The sequence below is a fragment of the Tilletiaria anomala genome, assembly GCF_000711695.1.
Source record: "Tilletiaria anomala UBC 951 chromosome Unknown K437scaffold_39, whole genome shotgun sequence".
NCBI lineage: Eukaryota > Fungi > Basidiomycota > Exobasidiomycetes > Georgefischeriales > Tilletiariaceae > Tilletiaria > Tilletiaria anomala.
Window position 1 is genome coordinate 1 of NW_013546983.1, and position 23,063 is coordinate 23,063.

General features: G+C 57.7%; 6 protein-coding genes across 6 annotated transcripts; 2 read left to right on the forward strand and 4 right to left on the reverse strand.

The window, feature by feature from the left end:
• Nucleotides 1–2,547: 2,547 nt before the first annotated feature.
• K437DRAFT_256395 (FtsJ-domain-containing protein) lies at nucleotides 2,548–6,242 on the reverse strand. The gene is made up of 3 exons (XM_013387858.1): nucleotides 5,851–6,242; nucleotides 3,171–5,776; nucleotides 2,548–3,101 (listed from the first exon to the last, which is right to left on the reverse strand). The coding sequence occupies exons 1-3, from the start codon at nucleotides 6,192–6,194 to the stop codon at nucleotides 3,019–3,021; spliced, it is 3,033 nt and encodes a 1,010-aa protein (XP_013243312.1). The 5' UTR covers nucleotides 6,195–6,242; the 3' UTR covers nucleotides 2,548–3,018.
• A 327-nt stretch (nucleotides 6,243–6,569) lies between these two features.
• Nucleotides 6,570–9,572, forward strand: K437DRAFT_246841 (eukaryotic translation initiation factor 3 subunit B). The gene is made up of 5 exons (XM_013387859.1): nucleotides 6,570–6,986; nucleotides 7,059–8,218; nucleotides 8,300–8,727; nucleotides 8,819–9,194; nucleotides 9,271–9,572. The coding sequence occupies exons 1-5, from the start codon at nucleotides 6,712–6,714 to the stop codon at nucleotides 9,303–9,305; spliced, it is 2,274 nt and encodes a 757-aa protein (XP_013243313.1). The 5' UTR covers nucleotides 6,570–6,711; the 3' UTR covers nucleotides 9,306–9,572.
• On the reverse strand, nucleotides 9,383–11,629 carry K437DRAFT_290725 (hydroxy methylglutaryl-CoA synthase). Its single transcript, XM_013387860.1, has 3 exons — nucleotides 11,176–11,629; nucleotides 10,945–11,071; nucleotides 9,383–10,861 (listed from the first exon to the last, which is right to left on the reverse strand). The coding sequence occupies exons 1-3, from the start codon at nucleotides 11,239–11,241 to the stop codon at nucleotides 9,657–9,659; spliced, it is 1,398 nt and encodes a 465-aa protein (XP_013243314.1). The 5' UTR covers nucleotides 11,242–11,629; the 3' UTR covers nucleotides 9,383–9,656.
• A 308-nt stretch (nucleotides 11,630–11,937) lies between these two features.
• K437DRAFT_274083 (uncharacterized protein) lies at nucleotides 11,938–15,894 on the reverse strand. The gene is made up of 3 exons (XM_013387861.1): nucleotides 15,490–15,894; nucleotides 13,773–15,366; nucleotides 11,938–13,688 (listed from the first exon to the last, which is right to left on the reverse strand). Exons 1-3 carry the CDS (start codon nucleotides 15,680–15,682, stop codon nucleotides 12,146–12,148), a joined length of 3,330 nt encoding a protein of 1,109 aa, XP_013243315.1. The 5' UTR covers nucleotides 15,683–15,894; the 3' UTR covers nucleotides 11,938–12,145.
• Nucleotides 15,895–17,359: 1,465 nt separating this feature from the next.
• K437DRAFT_113035 (uncharacterized protein) lies at nucleotides 17,360–17,764 on the reverse strand. The gene has a single exon (XM_013387862.1). The coding sequence runs from the start codon at nucleotides 17,660–17,662 to the stop codon at nucleotides 17,393–17,395; it is 270 nt and encodes an 89-aa protein (XP_013243316.1). The 5' UTR covers nucleotides 17,663–17,764; the 3' UTR covers nucleotides 17,360–17,392.
• An 801-nt stretch (nucleotides 17,765–18,565) lies between these two features.
• On the forward strand, nucleotides 18,566–22,971 carry K437DRAFT_224001 (RhoGAP-domain-containing protein; the record flags this gene model as incomplete). Its single annotated transcript, XM_013387863.1, has 6 exons — nucleotides 18,566–18,892; nucleotides 18,984–19,391; nucleotides 19,470–21,753; nucleotides 21,838–22,044; nucleotides 22,124–22,410; nucleotides 22,495–22,971. 6 exons carry the CDS (start codon nucleotides 18,566–18,568, stop codon nucleotides 22,969–22,971), a joined length of 3,990 nt encoding a protein of 1,329 aa, XP_013243317.1.
• Between the last annotated feature and the right edge of the window lie 92 nt (nucleotides 22,972–23,063).

The window sequence follows — 23,063 nt, forward strand, 5'->3', positions numbered from 1 at the left end:
AACTAGAACCCGTTCGGTTTGGTTGGATTGGGACCAGTATTGAAGTTTTCGGTGGCGTGGGACGGAACACAAACCTGCGAATTTCCCCGGATTTGCCATCGGAATCACGGGGAAGATGCGGTGGCGACATGTAAGCGGAGGCCAGCCACAGCGCAACGATCCATGGCAACAGAAAGGCATGAAGTCTCAAGACACAAACATCTGATGATTGATACGTGGACGGCTTCATGCTGTCAGAATGGTTTCTTGTTAACATTGTTTCCATTGTTCGCAGGGCGGCAGCGTTGTCTACGCTATCGTCGCCACATTCAGCTCCAGCTTCTGCCTCTGCTTTCTCACAATATGCACGATGGAATTGCGCGCATGCCTTTGGTTGTTGAGCCTACATGTGCACGATCAACGTAGCCCATGAAACATATCCACTCTGGTTTGAGCACCTCTTCTGGTTGCCGAGTGCGTTGCAATCACTCAACTTCAAGGTGTCATATTCTTTCAGCGCCGTCCCCCACAGATGAACAACGTGATCGTGAATGTCTGCCCCTACATGAAACTTGCCACAGCGAAAGAACCTCCCCTGATCCTCCTTAGTTGCCTATTCGTAGTTGCAAGCATTGCCTCCGCCAGGCGGAGCTTCGAGTGCTGATGGATATCCAGTCCCTAACTTCGAATTGACCTGGAATGCTTTCGGGGCGAGTGGCGCTCAATTTCAAGCCTATGGAATGTTCCATGAATGGCGGATGTAAGTAGAATATCTGGGCCGCCAAAGAAAGTGATTCGGCGCATGTCACCACTGATCGATGCAAAAGTGACTCTCATTTCTTCCGGCATGGTCTTACCGCCGTTCAAAGAGGCCAGCTCCCGCGTCACCAATGTCCCAACTCCTCTGGTTTATCATGTAGACCAAGAGAGCTGGTGTATAGCAATAGAGGCCGAGCACATCGTGCTATCGTAAAAAGCGTACGGTTGAACTAAGTGTCGAAAACGCATCCAACCTCGCAGAACAGTTTGGCCCCTGTGGCCCTCGTTCACTGCAAAAAAGATTCTCGTCTCATGTTGAAGGTGCAATTTTTGGTTTGGGTCCGGCAGGAGAACGTGCTCCTTGGTATCCACTACACGTGGTACAACCTGTGACTGACCCTCTGCCTTTCGCTCAGTCAAGACTTGCCGCGGGAAAATCGCATCAATAAGGCGATTGCATGTGGCGGTAACGAACAAAGACGGACGGCCATGTCCCCGTGCCAGGTTCGTTGAGTCCTCTCAATCGATATACTTTGAAACAGTAGCAAAACTCTCGGTGGAAGATAGCGGGGAAAATGATCAAGGTGCTGGCGTCCGTCACACAGTCACCTTCGGCATGAAGATCGTTCGAAGTGCAAAAGTGTCAACCCGCGCAAAAAGAAAATGCCAAGTGAAGGGCCCAAGGTTGGCATGGCGCAAGTCTTCGTGTTCGAACATGCGATGCACTATTGTGCTTCCTGTTGTTGCAGGGAGCGGGTAACAGGAGGCTTGGGCAGGTTGCCATGCCCGTGGAAATCGCCGTCGAAAATTACGCGACTTCGAAGCGACAGTGCTTTGATCGAAGAGGAGGCGAGGAAAGCCATACGCAAACGCAATTTCGAACGGTGTGAAGTCGGGAAGGGCGGAGAACCGAATGAGGAAGCGCCCATACGGTGACAGCAGGGCACCCAGCAGAAGAGAGGTTGCAGGGAGGAGCAGGCCGATCCAGCAAAAGAGTCGAGGGCGAAGCGTGCGAAGCAGACCTGACGGAAGATGAGAAACAAGAAATTGCGGCCGCGTTGGAGAAAATTTGGATGAAGTGAAGAGAGCTGGTGATAGAGAATGGAGAAGATCTATCGAACGGCGCCAAAATCAGAGCCATGGCAAAGGTGGATCCAGAATGAGCACGGTGAACAGGTACCCTGAAACACAACTGGTTGGCGCGAGTTTGGACGGAAATTGCGGGCAGACGGGCAGTGAAAGAGGCAAAACAAAGTGGATATTCTGGTAGAGGAGGATCGAAAGGCCAGATTCTGTAGGCGAGCGAGATAGTTGAGGCGTGTGAAGGAAGAGTTGGCACATGACGAGATGTGCTGGGTAGGACCAAATTAGGGAGAGGCGGTTTTTAACCATTTATATACAATGATGTCGCATCCCGTCGCGTCTTTGGTCTCGTCGCGTCGCTCTCATCTCATCGGCACTCCAATGAAGCATATACTGTCTTATCCCGTCTCCATCACTCTAGCGCATCTTATGCATATGCAGCGCCTGTCTGGGACCCGAGCAACGCTGGGAATCTTCAACTGAAAGTCAGAAGCACCGGTCCCAGGCGCCAGTCGATTCTGGCGTCACGTCGACGAGTCTGCTCCAGGGAGCGCCCAGCTTGCTGATCGCCCCGACTTCCTTAGGATCGGTCCTGGCCGGTCTGGAAGCCCCAGACGTCGACGACGTGTACGAGAAGGAGTTCAGACTTGCGGCTGCGACCATCTAATGAGGCTTTGGGCAGATTCTCAAGTCAGATTCCAGCGCTGGGAATCAAATACATGCCTACGTCTGGCGGTGCCGCAATGCCTAGGCCTATATTCAGACGCCATTCTCGCTGCTGCTGATAAGTGTCAAACTCCGACAAACGCCCATAGATACTCGTTGAATGTCCGCCGAAACGTGGTCTTGCAGCCATGGCAACCTGCTATGGAGGGCACTTACAGCCTACCACTTCCTCAAGCGGCCTGCCGCCGAGGTAATGCAGGTCCGCGCATGACCCAGACCATCCGCCTCGTTTCTCGGCGGCATGGGTGATGCGACACAGAAGTCGGTGAGAACGCTGCATTCAGATCGCTTGCATTCTAGAGTATGGTGACGAGGCGAGGCTCGTCTGCATGCCTCGCGTTTGCAAGGACGTGCACGCTGCCAAGATGCTGCTGGCTACGTAGTAACTGAACGAAACGGAGCGCAGACCCCTTGCTCGTAGTGTATGGTACAGATGTGATGTGAGGGGAGACAATATGCGGGGTGGAACCGCTATCGCTTCGAGTAACCGTTTGGCGTTCGTCTGCGATTGCTCGAGCTCGATACCTTCTTGCCAGCAGCTTTGTCGCGGCGCTCTGCGAGACATCGAAAATACTTCGTTTTAGCACCGATCAAGGGTAATATAACCTCGGAAGCAAACTCACTCTCCGCACGCAACTCTTTCTTGCCACGACTGTCGACCATCCTGTACCGACCCTTTGTGCCCTTCGGCCGACCCTTGAGACCCCTGTTGGCGCCTCTGGCCACGACCACCTTGACCTCTTTCCTCTTTTGCACCTTTGCACCCTTGCGCAATATCTTCTCGATGTTGTCCGCCTTCTCCTTCTGGTTCAGCTCGTCGTCCTCGGCCATGACGTCCTCGGCCTTCCTGCGCGCCTTGTCCAGGCGCTGCGCGGCCTTGTACTTCTTGCGCGCCTTGGCCTCCGCGATCTTCTTGATCGGGCGCGCATCCAGCGCGCGCTGCCGCGCGCGCAGAGCCGCAACAGCCTCCTTGGTAATCGGCACGTTGGACTTGTAGAATTTGGCCTCGTCGTCCAAGAACCACGTCGGGAGGCCGTCCTTGTCGACAAAGTTGTGCTTGTTGAACCCATCGTCGAGTAGCGACGCCTTGGTCGCCTGCCGGTTGACCAGCGCCTGAGCCATTGTCACAGCCTCGGCAGTCGTGAGACCAAGCCGAGCCACCCTTTCGCGTTTCGCAGCGTCCTCGTCGTCATCCTCAAACGCCCATTCGCGGTCGCCAAAGTCAGCATCCGGCTCTTGTGGCACGATCTCAAAGTCGTCTTCATCTTCTCCATCGTCGCCCTCTTCAGCTTCGCTTTCCGAGTCCTCGCTGTAGCTTCCGCTGTCGTTCTCCTCTTCCGATGGCTCATCACTCTCCTCGTCTACATCTTCCTCCTCTTCCTCATCCTCCTCTTGGTCAAACTGGTTGAGTTCCTTGAAGATTCTATTGTCGAACCAAATGCTAGCCTCGCGACTGAGCCTTTCCTTCTTTGCCTTGAAGCCTTCCAGGTCGGTGACGAGCGAGCCAGTGGCAACCTCCTCACCGTCGTCCTGATCATATGGTGCTTCGAATCTGGTGCGCTTGGTGCCATTCCTGCGCCTAGCAACTCGCGCCTTGGCAGCGGCAGCTTCGCGTTCGTCCTCATCGTCCTCCTCATCCTCGGTATCGTACGTCTCCTCGATCTCCTTGCGCTGCATGACCTTGTCGTACCCACCCTCCTCTTCGCTGCTCTCGTTCTCATCACCGGAGTTATGCTCGTCGTCCTTCTCACCGTCGCTGTTCTCCTTGATGCCGTACCACTCCTCGTCATCCTTGGAAAAGTTGCCCGCTTTGCGCCGCGCCTCGCTTGTGCGGAACTTGGCGTCGCGCTCCTGCAGATCGGTCTTGTAGCGATCGTACATCGAGTCAAGCTCGCATTCTAGTCGAGCCAGTCTCTGCTCCTCCTCTTCTTCGTCTTCGTCTTCGTCTTCGTCTTCGTCCTCGTCATCGTTCTTGCCGTCACCAGCATCGGCGAAGACATCTTGCTGCGAGGAGCTGCCGCCGGCCGAGAGGGTTGTGGACATATCCTCTTCGTCTTCATTGGATGCTGCATCGACCAGGTATGCAGCGGCGAGACGCTTGTTGCGGTCCGTACCGCGCCGGCCTTCTGCCTCGCCGAGGTCGAAGAATTCGTGCCCGCCATCGAGCGCCTGATCGTCCATCTCCATGCCAATGTCCATCGGGGTGCCCATCTTTAGCTGCAGCTTGAGCGTCTCCTTTTTGCGGATCTCATTCTTCCTTCTCCGATCCTTGCGCTGCCGTTTAAGCCGCTCCTCGTTCAGGCGTTGAAGCTCTGAATCGATCAGCTCCTCCTCGTCCACCTCATCCACATGGGCTACCTCTGCACTCTCTCCCTCAGCAGTCGCATCCGCTGCGGCGCTAGTCTCCACAGCCTTGGCGGCTTTCGACGACAGCTCGAGGCCAAGCTCCTCTCGTAACGTCAGACGCCATTTCAGCAGGTTCTTAAAGTCCTTCTTGCCGAGAACGCGCAGATCCTCGCAGTTGACCCGAATATCTGCGGTAGTCGCCTCATTGTTGAGTATCGCTCTGTCTATGTTTGAGATTGCAGCATCCTTCGAACTCGGGAAAGTGATCTTGTTGAACGTGCCGAGCATACCGACAGCATCGCTGCTCTCGATGAATTGTCGCGCGGGAATGGTCTTGAAGAGTGTGTAGTCGCCCTCATCGTATCCCTCCCTCTTGCGCTTGCGCTTCTCTGGCTCGAATACGTTTGCTTGGGCATTGTGAGCTAGTCTGGCGGTAGAAGCGAGCATCTTGGACGTGGTTGCTAGGTTGGCGGATGACGATGCAGCTGCGGCGGCCGGATTTGCGCCCTCCTTGACCGCATCGTCCACGGCCCCGCTGATGCTGGTGGTGCTCACTGGGTTCAGATCCTTAAACACGTATTTCGGATTGAGAAACTTGGGGTCGATACGTTTTGGCGCCTTGAACCCTTGGCAGACGACGAAAATTTCTGCCGAAACGTTACGACTACTGGGAGGCTTGGTTGCTTCAACTTTGGTGAAGAGCTGATTGAATACCCACAAAAGCGAGTTGTAATCTTTGGAACGGAAGACCTTAGTGACAAAGCAGCCGGATGGCGTGAGAAACTCGACGGCAAGCTTGAGAGACTGCAGCACAAGCTCGTTCTGCGTGTAGGCATCTTGGATCCAGGCGGTACCGACATTTGGGGCTCCATCGTGCAATACGCTGAAAGGCATTGAGACGCATCCAGTTCAGTTGCTTCGCACAACAGCAAACAAATACGGATCGTCTCTGCTTACACGTCAGCCTTCCAGTCCTTGAGCTCTTGTCGAAGCTGGTCCCTGCACTTGTAGCTGTTGATGTCTTCTGCAAATGTGACACAGCGCGGGATGGGCTTGATCGGGACGAGATCGACACCGACGATGAGACTACCCTGCGGCATGTGCTTGCTGGCCACCTGGAGCCAACCACCGGGCGCAGCACACAGGTCGATGCAGCATCGTGCCTTTTCGAGGAAGGAGTACTTTTTGTTGAGCTGTACCAGCTTGAAGGCGGCACGCGACCGGTACCCTTGCTCTTTGGCGAGCCAATAGAACTTGTCGAGACGACCTTTAGCCGTCTTTTTCTCCGTCTTGCGACCCATCTTTGCGGGGTGTGCAAGAACTGATCGTCAACCGTCGGTCACGTCGAGATTTGTGACCTCCTCCTGCAGCAAGCAACGTGTAGAATAACAATTGCTCCTCCCTTCGTACAGGATGATGTATGTACTCCATCAATGTATTGGTGTTTCCTGCCTGTCCTGGGATGCGATGCGACACGCATACTGTGCTCTGATGCCCAATTTTTTTCCAAGTGGGCGAGAAAATAATTTTCCCTTTCCAGAGGAAGAGCCCTAGTCAAGCGTGGTGCCTGTGTTCCGAGTTCCGAGTTCCGAGCGCTCTGCAGGCGAGAGCTTCCACCTATCCTCATCTCTTCCTTCTCAATCTACCTTGGCAACAGACCTCTTTGCCTGCCATTGGTTGAGCTCCAAGTTTTCTCGCCAGGCGTTTGACAAGCATCGCAGACGAAAGCACGCCAGAGTTCCAAAGCAACAGGAGGACGCTTTCTGAAACGGCGGCTGGGGAGGATCACCAAACGAGGCAGCAACAGCAGCCGCTAAGATGAACGGGTCAGCAGCAACGACCAGCAACGCGACGCTCGAGGACCAATTCGAGGACCTCGAGATTGACTACTCTGACATCGAAGCCAAGTATGCCGTCGACGTACACGAGACCCTCGACGATGTCATCGTAATCGACGGCGTGCCCTCCGTTGGCAAGGACCGCGAGGCGAAGCTGCTCGAGACAGTCGCCAAGCGGTTTAAGCAGTATGCAGGCTTGGATGTTAACATTGCGTCGATGCAGCTTCCCTACGACGATGACGGCAAGAGCAAGGGGTGAGTGCTGTATAGTTTTTCATCTATCCTTAACCTTCTCCAGCTGAAGAAATCATGTTGAGCCTCTTTCAGGTACATGTTCATCGAAATGAACTCTGCCCAGGACGCGACCACTGCCATTAAGCTTATGGACCAGTACCCATTCGACAAGAAGCACCGGTTCTTCGTGAACCGCTTCACTGACATCGAGAAGCTCGCCAACCTTGACGAGACATACTCGGAGCCGGCCATCGAGGCATTCAAGGAGAAGGAACACCTGCGCAGCTGGCTCGCCGACTCACGCGGTCGCGACCAGCTCGTTATGTGCCAAAACGAGAGCGTCAGCGTTCACTGGCACCAGCGCACCGGCTCGCCCCAAGAGATCCAAAAGCGTGAGCGATGGACAGAGAGCTACGTCTCGTGGTCACCTCTTGGAACCCTCCTCGCCACGTTCCGTATCCAGGGCGTCACCCTGTGGGGCGGGCCCGCCTTTTCGCTCTATCAGCGCTTTGCCCACCCCGGTGTCCGCCTGATTGACTTCTCGCCCAACGAAAAGTACATCGTTACTTGGTCTCCACAGCCGATTGTCGTGCCCGAGAACATGCCGCAAGGTCCGCAGTACTTCGCACCACAGGATGAAGGCAACCGCGTCGCCGTTTGGGACGTTGGGACAGGCCACCTGCTGCGCACGTTCCCCGTCTCGCCGGATGAAGGCTCGAACGCTGGCGGGTCCGGTGCAAAAGGGTTCACCTGGCCCTTCCTCAAATGGAGCGGCGATGACATGTACTGCGCGCGCATCGTTCCCGGTAAGAAGATCTCCGTATTTCAGCTGCCGACGATGGGCTTGCTGGAGAAGAAGTCGATCGAGATCGAGGGCGTCGTCGACTTTGAATGGTGCCCGCTCGGCGACAAGGACAAGGACGCGATCGAGGCTTATGAGAATGCCGTCAAAGAGGCCAAGGAGGGCAAGGTGGCCGTCAAGAAGCCAAAGGATAACATGCTTGTCTTTTGGGTCCCCGAGGTGGCCAACCAGCCGGCGAGAGTGTCCGTGATGAGCATCCCGACAAGAGAGATTCTCCGCACCAAGAACCTCTTCAACGTCTCGGATTGCAAGCTGCACTGGCATCCGCAAGGAGATTACCTCTGCGTCAAGGTCGACCGCCACACTAAGACCAAGAAGAGCATGTTCTGCAACCTCGAGTTGTTCAAGATGAGGGAGAAGAACTTGCCGGTTGAGGTCATTGAACTGAAGGGTAGGTTGGCTTTGGTCGCATGCATTCCAATCTACTTGCACCGCCGAGCTGACGAGTCTTCTTGAAATCTACACCGGTCAGATCCCGTGACGGCCTTCGCATGGGAACCGCAGGGCTCGCACTTTGCGCTCATCTCCTCCAACGACCCTAACCTGGGTGCTGCTGCGCCGGGCATCACGATCAAGACGCAGATCAACTTGTACTACTACGACACCAAGAAGGGCGATTTCCGCTCGCTCAAGGTGCTAGACAACAAGACGTCCAACACACTCTACTGGTCGCCCAAGGGCCGGCACCTCGTCGTCGCAACGATGGGCTCAAGCCAGAAGTTCGACTTGGAGTGGTACGACGTCGACCTCGGCTATGAGCAGCGCCAGGGCCAGCCGGCCAACGACCCGGCGGAGGAGGTGAAGCAGATCGGCGCAGGCGAGCACTACGGCATCACCGATCTAGAGTGGGACCCGAGCGGCCGCTACGTCATCACGAGCGCGTCTGTGTGGAGGCACACCGTGAGTACTTGGCTCGTCGGCTCTTTTCTTTCTTTTTTCTTCGTCGCAGACGCTCAACTCCTCCTTTGCCCATGCCTCTCACCTGCGCCAGATGGAGAACGGCTACGCCATCTGGGACTGGCGCGGCAACGAGCTGCAGAAGCACGTGCTGGAGCGCTTCAAGCAGATCCTCTGGCGTCCGCGCCCGCGCACGCTGCTGAGCAAGGAGCAGCAGAAGGCCGTGCGGCGCAACGTGCGTGAGATCGGTAAGCAGTTCGAGGAGGAGGACGCGGCGGAGGAGAGCAACGCGGCGCTGCAGCATCGCGAGCTTTACCAGCGCAAGCTCGACGAATGGAAGGCGTGGCGACAGGCCAACCTCGCGGAGCTCAACGAGCGCCGCGTCGACGCTGGTCTCGAGCCTGTCGTCACGGTGCACGAGCAGCTGCAACAACAGCACGTGGAGGAGTCACAGGAATGGATCGAAGAGGGTGAGTGACTCGCATAATGCTGACATCACACAACAGACGATTGGTCGCTGATCATTCCCCCTCACCCTGCTGACAGTTCTCGAGGAGACTACCGAGGAGGTGGTCGAGTAAGGATTGTTCCGGGACCCTCTCGCAAAACGAATGGGGCATGTGGGCATCACAACTCCCTGTACTGCAGCGATATGCCCATGATGCTATTGTACGATTCTACATTCGCTTCGATCTCGAAACAACAGCAAAAGTGTGCGTCTATCGTCCTGTCCCGTCTGCACTGCGTCATGCCATGCCACTCGCGGGCAGTCTGGTCGATGCACACATAAAATGATAGATATCATTTCTCCCAATAGATCGCGCAACAAGCAAGTCAGCTAGCCAGCCAGTCTACGTGTAACACCAATGATAATAGAAAGCAGTAAAAGGCGGGGGCGAGGTGGGGGCATGCGCTGCCCAGCCCTCACTTTCTCAAGCCTTGGGCGTCCTTTTGTACGTGCGGCGGTACATGTGGTCGACCTTGTCGAGATAGAACGATCCGGGCCAGAGGTTGTCGAGCGAGCCCTGCGGGTCGTAGTTGACGGCGTTGTGCGTCGCCTCGCGCGTCTTGAGGCACTCGACATACTGCTCGCACGGGACGACCTGCATGCTCGTGAGGCGCTGCTGCAGCGCGCTCTTCTGCGCAATGTGCGCCACGTCGCCGCGCACGGCGAGCGAAAAGAACGATGCGGCGGAGCCCGAGCCAAAGCTGTACAGCAGGATGCGCTTGCCCTGCAGCTGTGCGCTGGGAATGTTGTTCAGCAGCGACAGCAGGCCGCCGTACAGCGAGGCCGTGTACATGTTACCGCAGCGGCGGACCGTGTCCATCGACGGCTCGAGCTTGGCGTCGAGCGACGCTTTGGCATATGCGCCAAACGCCTTCTCCACCTCCTTGTTGGTGATCGTCGACTTGCGGTCCAGGTCCTTGAAGGTTGGCGGGATCGACGCGAACTTTTCGTTCTCCGGGTCGGACAGGTAGTCGTTGTAGTGCAGACGCCCGTACCCCTTCTGCACCAGCTTGCTGTACGGAGAGTGGAAGATCGTGTAGTCAAAGTCGTCCACCTTGACCTGGGATGTGGGGGCTGCGGTTGCGTGGCCGTTGGTAAGACCGGCGGCGGCCAACTTCGCCTTGGCGGCCTTGGCGCGGTAGGCGTCGTAGGCCTTGTCGAGGCATCCCAAGTAGGTCTGCAGAGTCTCTGGGCCGTCGACCTCGGGGTACTCGGAGGAGAGGTTGGGCTTGTAGAAGTCCCACGTGTTGACCATGTGCGTGCCGTGCACCGGCTCCATGACGATCGGTGCGTCCGGGCCGATGAGCAGCGCGACGGCGCCCGCGCCGCCGACGGGCCGTGCGCTGCCTTCAGCGTAGATGGCAATATCGCCCATGACAACGATCGCATCGCGCCCGTCCCAGCTGGACGACTCGACCCAGTTAACGGCATTGAAAAGGGCGGCGGTGCCGCCGTAGCAGGCGTTCTTGCTGTCCAGACCTTCGATGTCCGTGTTGCCATGCGGGGCAAAGAGGTCCATCAGGACTGTCTTGACGGATTTTGACTTGTCGATGATCGTCTCGGTGCCCACGTCAAGGCGGCCGATCGACTTAGGGTCAATGTCGTATTTTTCCATCAGGTTTGCGACCACTGAAAATGGTAGAAGGAGGAGGGTAAGATAAGGTCAAGCTTTCCAGCATGCCAGGCGCGCGAAAGGCTCGACGGAAACGCACCTGTCAAGAGGAAAGAGTTGATGTCTTCGCGGTCGTCGGTGCAGGCCATGTACTTCTGACCAAAGCCGATGGTGTACTTTCCCTTGGGTGCGCCGTCAAAGTCTTCGAGCTCATCTTCCGAGATGCACTATCATCCCAATGTCAACAAGAAGCAGGAGCAGGAGAAACAGAAATGGAATGGTTCAGCAGGGGAGTCAGGTGCTTGCTTGCGAGCGCGAGGGTACGACTGACACGTTTGGGGAAGTAAACTTCCATGGCCTTAATGCCGACGTTGGCTGGTCGTTGTTGGGTCGACATGGTTGCAAAGGGAGTGGCGAGTGTGCGTGCGGTCGGCAAAGTGTTCGTCACGAGCAGAGGCGAGCGAGAGAGAAAGAGCCGCTATGGGAATGCAGCAGAAAGCAGCAGCGACCTGGTGATTCAAGATAGGCAAGGGAAAGGAGAAACGAAGGTAGATGGTGGCCAAGAGGGTGACGGGGGGACGCGACAGGGTGCGAAGGACGGGGTGACTTGTGGTAAGAGAAGATGTGTCGGAATCAAATGGTTCGATGTGTTGGTTAGTCCTTCCTGACTGACGAGTGATGTGATCGAGTCCGACACTGGCATTGTGCCCGGCTGGCGCATCGCACCCATAGTCTAGGCAAAGTGGGTCTAGGAGGGCGGAACCATACTTGGATCTCTGGTCGGGACGTTGGCCTGGCGAGAAATTTCGTTTGGTGAGATAAAAAAAAGGTTGGAAGGTTAGGGTTATGGGAGAGAGAGAGATATAGCGCGCGACTCTTGTCTCCTCTCGCTGTCCTCCATGCCGTGGGTTCACCGCTTGGTCGTTTTAGGGTTGTTACCGTTGCTTCACCTTTGCGCTTTCGTCGTTCTACTACATACAAAGAGAACACGCAAGGGCAACTCGTCCTTCTCTTTCGAACAATGCTCCTGGATCCTGGGTGCATGCATGCAGCACACGCCGTGGAATGCAACCAAGTAGCAAATCAGAGTATGGCCAAGGACCCTCGAGTGGAGAGAGGTCTTGTTGTCGCAGGAGATTTCTTTGTATAGCGACGCTGGCGTGGCAGAGCAGAGCACAGTGTAAGCACGCCCTTGATCAAATGATTGGTACATGCCTCTAGGTGTTTCCACAATGCCAAGCTTGTCGTCCCCTTTCTTATCGAATGATAAGCGGGAATGGAGTAGAAATGCTTCTGCTACTCTACATCGCTGGATCAATCTCCATCTGCTGAGCACCACCCTGCTGACCGAGTTGACCATCGTGCTGCTGCTGATCCTCTTGCATCGACGGCCGCGAAAGAACGCTCGGCACGCGCTCGGGCCGCAGTTCGAGCAATGTGTCGTTGATCGTCTTGCACAGCACATCGTTCTCCGCCGAGCTAAACACCAGATCGTCCTCGACGGCGACCAGTGCGTCGATCAGCCGCAGCGCAGCTTGCACCGCCCAGTCCTCCACGGGCCCGATCCTGCTCTCTGCGCCGCCCACGCCGACCATCATGCCGGTGCCCGAGCCTTCGCCTGCGCCAGAATGATCTTCAGTGGAAGCAGCTGCGCTTTTCGCCGCGTGCCGCTCACCTGCGCCGTCGCCGGGTCCCCTGTTGTCAGCCGCTACGCCTCCCGCTGCCACCCCATTCTCGCGCCGCTGCATGCTTGCCTCAGCGGAACCGGCCGCGGCAGCCTGATTGCCGACCTCGGCGTCCGTCGGCGGAATAGGCAAACCGAAGCGCTCATCACCCGCGCCTCTGGCGCCGTCTTTCTGACTGGGGTCCCCTTCTTCACCGCTGGCGTCGCCCTTGCCATCCTCGCTGCCATTAATGCTATTGCCCTTGCTCGACCGCACGCCCGCGCGATCGAGCGTCGTGGCAGCGGTGCGTGCCAATGAGCGCAGCACGAGCGCAGCCGCTGCCGCGCTTCCTGTGCCGACAGCGGCGGCCTGAGGGTCCATAGGTGTTCGTGCGACAGTAAATGTGAGCACGCCGGGCTCGTCCAGCGTGCGTCGATCCGGCTGCACAGGGCGGAGGTTCGCGATCGGCCGTACGTGCGCGCCGGCCATGTCCAGCGCGCCGTCTTTGCCGCGTAGCACACGTGCTCCGTTGCGCATCACCACCGCTTCGACTTCGATGCCGCTTCGCGCTGGGCGAGGTAGCGTCAGCGGCGCATCCAGTACGGGGACGCCGTCGTCATCGTGAGCCACCACTTCGTGCGCTGGGGGCAGGCGTCGTTTCTGTTGTCGAGGGGCACTTTCGCTCTCGTTTACATCTTCTTTGGGCGGCGGCGTCCGGAGGTGCGTCTGCACATGCTCGACAAGCGCCCGACGCTGCTGCTGCTGCTCTGCCCCCGTCCCAATCGTGCGCCGCGACTCGACGTGCGTGCAACTCAACCAGCGACACCGGCCGTCGGTCGCGAGCTTGGCATGCGCAACCGCATGCGCGTTCGCCGCGGCGATGCTCGTCGTCTCTGGTGCGCGGCATGTGGTCCACTTGCAGTTGGTCTCCGTGCGTCTGCTGCGATCGCGCACCTCGACACCTCGTATGACGAAACGCTGTGACATGCCGCCGACGGGCGGCAGGACCATCGCTTGCGACTTCGGGAAGACTTGCGAGACTTGCCGGATCAGGTCCCCCGCCGGCTGCATGGGCACCTCGCCGAGCTCGATGAGCGTCGCCATCTCCTCCTTGTAAGCGTTCCAGAATTCGATCTGCGTGACTTCACCCCCATCTTCGGCTTCGAAAACCATCTTCATCCTGGAGGAAAGCGCGCCCAAAGATCAGTGAAATGTGCATGTAGTAATACGCATAATCCCGAAGCGATAGTCGGCATACACTCACCACTCCACACTCCTCTCCGGCTCCTTCATGCCCATCAATCGCTGCCTCTCTCTCGCCGTAAGCCTCTTTTCCGCGATGCTCTCCTCGGCGGTGAGTCTGCTCCTACGCGCCTTGGCGCGGTGCCTCTGCTCGGCGGCTGCGATCTTGGCCAGCGCGTCGGCACGCAGCCGGCTTGGTACTTCGCGTGCCCATGCCTGCGAGTTGGATGCCAGTGCATGGTCGCGCTCCCAGACGGTCTTATTGATCGACAGGTCGCGCACGAGTAGGCGCACGATGGCCGAGACGCCGGATGCGGTGGATGCATGGTTGCTGGTGGCGTTGGTCCCGGTAGCGCCCGTTGCCGGCATAGCAGATGCCGACGTGGAAGCAGACGTCATTGCAGAAGCCGACATGCGTGCGGCATCGATTGCTGCCGTGGTGACGTTGGTGATGGAGCGACAAGCGAGTCGGAGGCCGTTGTTGCCGACGCTTACGAGCTGATAGAGCAGCTCTAATGCCGCTTCGAGCAGATCGTTGTCGTACGTTACGCACAGCAGCTCCACGCATCGTCTCAGCAGGCCAGGCGACAGGTTACCCTCGGTTGTCTCGAGCTCGACGAAGGCAGCTTCGTTGCGCTCGTTCGCTGCGATCACTCCAAGGCAGCGCAACGAGCCGAGAAGCAGCGCACGATCGCGTGAGTGGTTCGCAAAGTGCAACAGACGCAGGAAGATGCCATTGCCCGGCTTGGCGGGCCGCCCATTCGGCTGTGTGTCCGAATAGGCCTCGGTGCCGGCAAGATCGATGAGCTCTCCAGAAGCGGAGACTTCAAATGGCGCACGACGCGTGACAATGATTTTGGACGCGATGCACTCCAATAGGTCGAGAAAGTAGAGTCTCAGCTCGTTGATCCCTTCCAGCTCCAGCCACCCTTCCAGCTCCTCTTGCAGTGCGCCCACTTTCACTTGCACTCTCTTCCCGGCGCTCGGAACGCTCGATGATGGAACAGTGAGGATGATGTCTGGAAGCTCGAGAATGTCCTTGATGAGGGTCGCGAATCCCTTGACGGCAAGCAGGCTACGCGAGTTGCGCTCCCATAGATCCTTGGAGACGTTCAGGTTACGCAAAATGAGCGCAGCTTCGACTGCGCGCCGCATCAGCGCTGCATGCTCAGGGTCGTGCGCTGGGTCGAATGCGGACAGCGAAGGCGGTACTTCGTCGATCGCGTCGCCTGTCGTGCCTGCGAGCGAGACGAGGCTGCTGAGCCTCCCTCCCGTCTCCGTGCCCTGCAGATGCTGCATGCGGGCGCGCTTGCGTGGAGGCTGCTGCTGCTGAAGGTGACGCCCTCCGTCGAAGCTGAGCAGCGCATCATAGTGGGACTGCTCGAAGAAACGCGGGTCCCACATGTGCGCTGGTTCGCCATGCATGGCGTGGCAGACGCGGCGCGGCAGCTGGACCAGTGCATCTGCCAGTCCTGGGAACTGCTCAAGCGCGATCGAGTCGGGGTACTCGAAAGATACGTTGATCAGACGGTTCAGCGCCCAGTCCACCTGCGAGCCGATTCCGGACTTAAGGGAAAGGGTCAAGCGGTTGGAAGGCCCGCGGTCGAGGTAGCATACTATTTTCATCGGGTTGCCGCAGTAGGGTAGGATACGCTTAGCACTGTGCTGCTCAACCTTCCAGGAGCGGCCGTGGAAATTGCTGGGACTGGGAACAGAGGAAGGGACAACACTCGACTCACACTCGCTGCCATCTTTGGGTCTGGGTCGCATCATCGAAGGCACGATGGGCGGCGACGCGACGCTGTACGGCGTGCCAGGTCCATCGCTCATGCCTGGTACTGGTCCCGCTTGGCGAAGGTATGGATTGTAGGCAACAGGAGTTCCACCTGGACCTGCGCCGGCTTGTGTACCCGGAGACTGGAAGTGCGACATAGCTGCTGGCGACTTGCGAGGGAGACGCAAAGTGGCTTTGTGCGCGTTGCTCCTAGCTGCACCTTCCGTTCTTTCGTTCCCCTGGGTAACCCGCCCTGTGCACGCTTTTCGACCGCTTCGCTGTGCACCTTCGTCTTCAAACTGGGGGAAATGATCTCTGTCTGTGCCTCTCAAGGATATGTGAGCATGGAGAGCAAGAAGGAGTATGCAAGTGCACAAAAGAGCAAATCGATATCATCCATCAATCAATCATCCAATCGACGCGACCGCGACTGTGAAGGAAAGAAGCCGACCGATTATCGATCGATCAGGTTCACAGCGAGAGGCGCGTGAGAAAACCCTGCCGAAATATAAAATAACAGTGCGGGACATACCGACTATAATTCACCATTCAACCCACTTTGTTCGTTAATTCTGGTAACTTTGCCTTTTCGCAGCCAGCGAGCCGATCCTACGGCCGGCTCCGCAAAAAAGGGGACGCGCGCGCGACCCTGGCAGCAAGCAACAAGGAAGCACTGCATCGATTAGTCACTTGGTTGCTGTGAAGGACCGAAAGGCTCACGTGACGATGCATTCAACCCCGCGGCGGCATGAGGCCTAACGGCATATCAACCAGTGTCTCATCTCCCTCACCTCTAATCAATCAGGCTCGACTGCGGTATATGCGCGCGTATGCTCCTCAGACTAGAATGAATTCAGCCATTACTGCTACCTTTATAGAGTGCCTATGTACCTCTGAGGATTGGTCTTCTGTGAGCGCCGAAGGTCGCATTAGGTACAACGAACAACTCTCCGTCAGACCTCTCCGTTCTCCCGCTCGCGAGGCCACTTCAACTGCAATAGGCCGCACAATGCGCTCGCTGCCATGCCCGGCCACTATTTGTCATGCATTTCTTTCTATACATTTATGAGTGCGTACGACATGCATTGTACGCCGGACAACTACGCATGTATATTTTGTGGCCTGGTTGCTTGGTTTTGTTGGTGTGGTGTTGTGTTGTATGCGTTGGTGGTGCGGTTGGAGATGGGGCAACCCAGCACGCCCATGCACCACGCCACCACAGCAGTCTTGCAACCGTTCAGCTCACTGTGGCATGCCCGGTTGTCACGCCACTGCAGCAGTCTAGTGTTCAGCCCGGCGGAGCATGCGCGCGCTTCTCGCACCTTCCTCCATACCTGCACTGCAGCAGTTTTGTTACCCGCCGCCCTCCCCGCGCCTGGCCGCTGTGGGTGATGATCATCGTGTCAGAGGAAGTGCTTGCGTGTATTTACGGTGACTTGTCTACATAGTGCATGCAGCAGCAACGCCAGTTGTCGTATGTGCATGGACCGTACACAAACCGCATCGGACCTCAAGCACTTCACCACGTCGGCCGCCTTCCCTGCGGCGTATCGATATCAAAGGAGAAGGATCTTCGTCGCCTCCTACTTACCCCCTCCCCCCGTATTGTGCGCGGTTGGTTGATCGAATCAAGTGGCTGGGGCAGCGTCGAAGAGTCGAGTGAAGAGAGAGAGAGGGAGGCCGTCGCTCGCCCCCCGCTCCTCCAGCTCCTCCGCCCTCCTCACTCATCCTGCGTTCACACACTCCTCCGCCAATCCACCCATATGAGCAGGCAGGCAAATAAGGCCTACGCCCTACCATAGTGTGCCTCCGCGATTGTTTTGCCTCCACTCGCCATTTCCATCCATCTGGCCAGCCACCTGGCTGCTTTATGGCCATAGGCGACACAACTTCAACACCCCTCGCTCGGCCACCCCAGCCTTATTTGCAGACCGGGCACCGAAGCCATCGCTTTGCCGAAGCTGTGCCCCACCACTATCTTCAGCCTTTGAAACATCAGCCCTAAGTGGTAACCTGATCACCACCACCTGCTCTTCGCATTCCCCTTGTAAGAGGAGCGAGCGGGCCGCTTCGCACTCGGCCCCCTCCCCTCTTCTCTCCCACCTTTGTTGGCGATTGGCCCGACACAGTGTCATCATCCTTCGGGTGCCATCGGGCCTCCGCAACCGGAGGGAAATCCAGCGTAGCAGGGCGGAAAGGAGGGTTTGCTCTGCTTGTCATCCTCGTCAGCCCTCCAGCTACGAGGCTGACTGTGTCTGGTACCTACCTTATCAACGGTGGGGCCTCCCGGGTACAGAGACCATCGTTGGCGTCTCTGCAGCTCTGAAATAATTAGTCGTGTCATGTCATCGTCGCATGACGCCCTTTATAACCGCGACTTTCTCCAGCATCACCATCAGTCGCAGCTGCAGCAGCAAGTACAAACGAGTCACACACTTCAAACATCCGCAGCAGTTGACTATAGAGGCGCTTTACCTAGTTCAAAGAGCCAATCACACCTTTCCAGTGCGACAGGGCGTCACACAGCCATTCATCCCTCTTCGCAAGAGCATCCAGCAGGTGCCCCCTCCACAATGTCATCTCGCCGAGCATCCATCGACCCCGGCCAAGGCCAGCAGGGTCAAGGGCAGGGCTTGCGTCCATCCTCCTCCTTCAACGCTTCTCCCACCTCCTCCTCGCCTCAGTCATCGGCAGGCACACCGCTCCAGGTTGGCTACCGTGGAGAGCACGTCCCACGCTCCGACGCGCAGATACAGGCGTTGGCGGGTAGCGCGCAGGTACAAGGCGGTGCCGCTGACTCAGGAAGAGCGGTAGGATCTTCGGGGCCGACAGCAGGCCCTGCCGCAGGCGCGGATGGCGATGCGGTCGCAGCAGGCTGGAATGGGTATCGGACGGGGACGTCGCGTGCTGATCTACAACAGCAGCAAGGCTCGTCCTCGTCATCATCATCATCAGCAGCAGTAGCACCATCCGGCGGTGGCCCGCCGCTGCCGACACGATCACCTGCTCGACGAAGCAGCGCCTTTGCCGTCACCGGAAACATGGACGATCCATCGTTCTCCTTCCAGCAACAGATTGCCTCGCCGCGTACTTCGGAAGATCCAGGCAGACGCGATCCGGCTGCTTTGCTCGCTAATTCGTTGCACCTCGCGCCGACACCAGAAAATCAGTCTGTAGGCCCAAGCAGCAGCGGCAGCCAAGCAATTGCGCAGGATGGAGGTTCGAAAGTCAGGTGCACTGGGGCTGCTGGCGGAGCCACGAAGGAACGCCGACGAGATCAGGCGTGTGCTGCATGTGGGAAACCGATGAGCGGACAGTTCGTGCGTGCGCTTGGAACAGTGTACCACTTGGATTGCTTCAAGTGCCGCGTGAGTCATCCACTTCCCCTGTCTCACCCTCCTTCCGTCCCCTCTCAGGCCATTGACGTCACTTGCCCTTCCTGCCCACTCAATGCATCAGGACTGCGGGAAAGTCGTAGCGAGTAAGTTCTTCCCCGCGACCGACGACATGATCGACGCAAGCGGCGAGCAGAATGGGTTACTCTTTGCGCTATGCGAGACGGACTACTTCCGGCGCCTTAACCTGTTGTGCGCCAAGTGCGGCGGCGCGCTGCGCGGCAGCTACATCACCGCGCTGGGCATGAAGTTCCATGTGGAGCACTTCACGTGCTCCATCTGCCCGACTGTATTTGGGCCGCAGGACAGCTACTACGAGCACGACGGCAAGGTCTTCTGCCACTTCCACTACTCGACACGCTTCGCCATCCCTTGCACCGGCTGCAGGACAGCTATTCTCAAGCAGTTCGTCGAAATCAATCGGAACAATGTCGACGAGCATTGGCATCCGGAGTGTTACATGATCCACAAGGTACGTTCAGAGAAGGATGAAGTGGCAAGATTTCCCGCGTGCGCTGCTAACGCGCCGGTCAAACTCTTGCTTCTACAGTTCTGGAACATCAAGCTATGCCCCACTGGCATGACCCCACGAGAAGGAAACATCCAAATGGAGCCGACGGCGAATCCGTCTACGCCGAATCCGTCCAATTCGGGCATGGCACCGACGACGTCAGCGTCGGCCGATGCCACGCCGTCCGCCGAGGCACTGGAGCTGGAGGAGAAGGAGACGCCCGTGACGTTAAAGCAGAAGCAGAAGCTGATGGAGGAGCGCGTCTACCGCATCTGGACTGTCCTCTCCGCCTTCGAGGAGAGCAGCGCCGCGTGCATCTCCGAGATGCTGCGCGACGTCAGCAGCGGTCGCTACCTCGGCGGCGTCAAGATGGCCGAAAAGTTCATTCTCCACGTCGAAGTCCTTTTCTCCGCGATCGATGCACTGGAGGCCGAGTTCCGTCGTGCTCATGTCAAGGGGATCTCACACATCCGCGAAGCGCGCATGCTCTGCAAGAAAATCGTCAACTTCTTCTCCTTACTCTCGCACACGCAGGAGACCGGCGCGCGCAGGATGGGCATCACGCAGGAGCTCCTCTCACTTGTCACAGGTATGGCGCACTACCTTAAGATTCTCATCCGCATCACGCTGTCTGGCGCGCTCAAGCTCGATCGCGAGCACAGCAACGCGTCCGCCATCATCGCCTTCCTCGACCAGCTCGCCACACTCGCCAAGGAGGGAAGCCGCGAATCCCCAGCGAGCGCAGAGGGTGTTGCGCTCATCAAGAACCAAGAGCTTGAGGGTGGTGCAGAAGCAGCTGCTACAGCAGCAAGCGGAGGCAGCGGCCTCATCGGCTCGTATGGATACCACAGCCTCCCGCGGAGCACGACGATGAGCACGCGTTTGGCAGAGAGTGGCGATGTCGCCACGGATCTCTGCATCGGCTGCGGCCAGACGGTCGAAGAGGAGTGTTTGCGCTTAGGCATCAACTCGCGCTGGCACTCGAGCTGCTTCCGCTGCAAGCAGTGCCAACGCCCAACGACCAGCTGGGCGCCAAAGAAGATCGTCGCGAGCAGCAGCCTCAACGGCACGGCGCCGGAGAACGCCTCGACGCAGACGATCGAGGGCGCCCCTCCTGCCTTGCCGCCGTCGGATTTCACCGTTGACTCGGTGCGCACGCCGTACGACCCGACTGTGCCCGGCGGCGCCACCCGTCCCAGCACGACTCATACACCGTACTGCCTGCATTGCGCGCCAGCTGATGCACGACGCGGCATCGAGACGGTCACGCGCCTGGAGCAATACGCTTTCCTGCTACGCGTTGCTCTGAACCGCCTCTATGCGTTGCTCAAGAAGCGCGGCGTTGTGCCGCCCTCTCCGCCCATTACTGATTCGGCGCAGCTCGCGTCGGACGAAGATCTGCGGGATTCATCGGACATCAAGCGCATGCGCTCCGTCAATCTCGATCGGAAACTGTCGACGAAGGCGAAGCTGCCTCACATCTCCACCGTCGTTGGCAGCCCGTCCGGCCGGCAGCCTGCCACGCAGGCCATGTCGCCCATTGAAAATTCGCAGCCCGGCAGCAACACTAGCAGCAGCATCCCCAAGGCCGCTTTTCACCGCAGCCCATCGCCCCAGCGCGCAGCTGACCCTTCATACGAAGGCAGAGAGGCACCACGGCCTCCTGTGGCACCGCATCGGCTCTCTTCGCGCGACGTGTCGCCCAACCCGAATAACGACCCGAGCCAGCTTGGCTTCACCCGCGGACCCTCGCCGCAAAAGGGAGGTGCCAGTGGCGGCCAGGCACTTGGGTCAATCATCCCCATTCGACCTGCGTTTGCGCGCCACAACACCGACGTGCGCATCCGCGACGATGGGCCTATCCGCCAGGTTTCGGGCGACGACATACCGCGCCGCCGGCTCGGAACGGGCGAAGATGGCATCACGCTTGCGGATATCCCCCAGCTGCTCGAGGCCGAGCAGGCGCGCGAACAGCATCGTGCTCTCCCCAGCGATCATGGCAGGCCGTTTGCCGAGCTCTCCGCCCTCGAACTGTTCATCGTCAAGCACATAGCTGTCATGGTTCTGCAACAGTCAGCGCTTAAGGACCTCGTTCCTCTCGACGACCTGATTGAGTTCATTGAGACGCGCAAGAACACCTTCTGGGGAAAGCTTTTCAAGGGCGGCAAGGACAAGAAGGAGATCAAGAAGAAGGGCGTTTTTGGCATCCCGCTGGAAATCCTCGTCGAGCGCAGTGGAGCCGACTCCACGCTAGGCGCTAGTACTAGCCACCTCCGAGTGCCGTCTTTTGTGGATGACATCATCTCCACCATGAAGCAAATGGGTGCGTCTCACAAAGCCTTTTCGACAAAAAGGAGTGTGCTTGACTCTACATGCTGACATTGTTCCATCCATTTCCCTCATCTAGACGTTTCAGTCGAAGGCATCTTTAGGAAAAATGGCAATATTCGACGACTGAAGGACCTGACGGAGGCGTTGGACAGGGACAGCTCACAGGTCAATTTGTCCGAGGACAATCCTGTGCAACTAGCAGCTCTCCTCAAGAAGTTCCTTCGTGAATTGCCCGACCCTCTGATGACCTTCAAACTACACCGCCTATTCGTCACCTCACAAAGTGAGCTGTGTTCGCCTACTCCACTGTTGACACATACTGACAGGTCTGCCTTGTGTATCTTCTCCTTTGCGTGCGGCAGTGCTCGAGCCCGAGTCGGAACGCATGCGTATTCTTCACATGGTCACCTGCTTGTTGCCCAAGGCGCACCGCGACACGATGGAGATTTTGTTTGTCTTCCTCAAGTGGGTCGCGTCTTTCTCGCACATCGACGAGGAGACGGGTAGCAAGATGGACTTGTCCAATTTGGCCACGGTGCTGGCACCGAATATTCTCTACTCGAAGGGCCCAAATCCAGCGAAAGACGAGACATTCCTCGCTAACCGCGCAGTCCTCAACATTCTTGAGAATCAGGACAGCTTCTGGACAGTGAGTTGTTGCGGCATGTCTGGATTCGATGCCGTTTCTAGAGTTGTACTCATATATGCTGCGACTCCTGCTGCTATCCGACAGGTGCCACGAGAGCTCGAGGTCGTCCTGCAAGACCGCGAGCTGATGCATCAGTCGTCAGACATGACTTCGCGGGACATTCTCAAACGATGCGAGAAGCATGCATTGCAGCAGAAAGCATCTGGAAATCGACTACGAGCCGAGTACAATGGTAGCAAGCAGCCGTTCATGCGGCCAGGTCCCCAGCCCTTTGGTTCCGGTGGAATGCAGCCTCAGCAATACCCTCATACACACCCTCATCAACAGCCGCTCCAGTCGCACCAGCCACAGCCACAGTCGCAGTCGCAGCAACACCAGCAGCTGCTCCAGTCGCACCAGCCACAGCCACAGTCGCAGCAACACCAGCAACCGCTCCAGTCGCACCAGCCACAGCCACAGTCGCAGCAACACCAGCAGCAGCAACAGGCGCCCCGAATGTACGGCAGTCCCGATCTGGATCGAGGTCCGAATTACCCTCCGATCGCTTCAGTTCGAAATTAATTTCCCTTTTACATCCTTTCGACCTATCTGCATCATTTTCTCAAAACTTATTATTGTACTACTACTTTGCACGAATGGGATTAGCTGCTCAT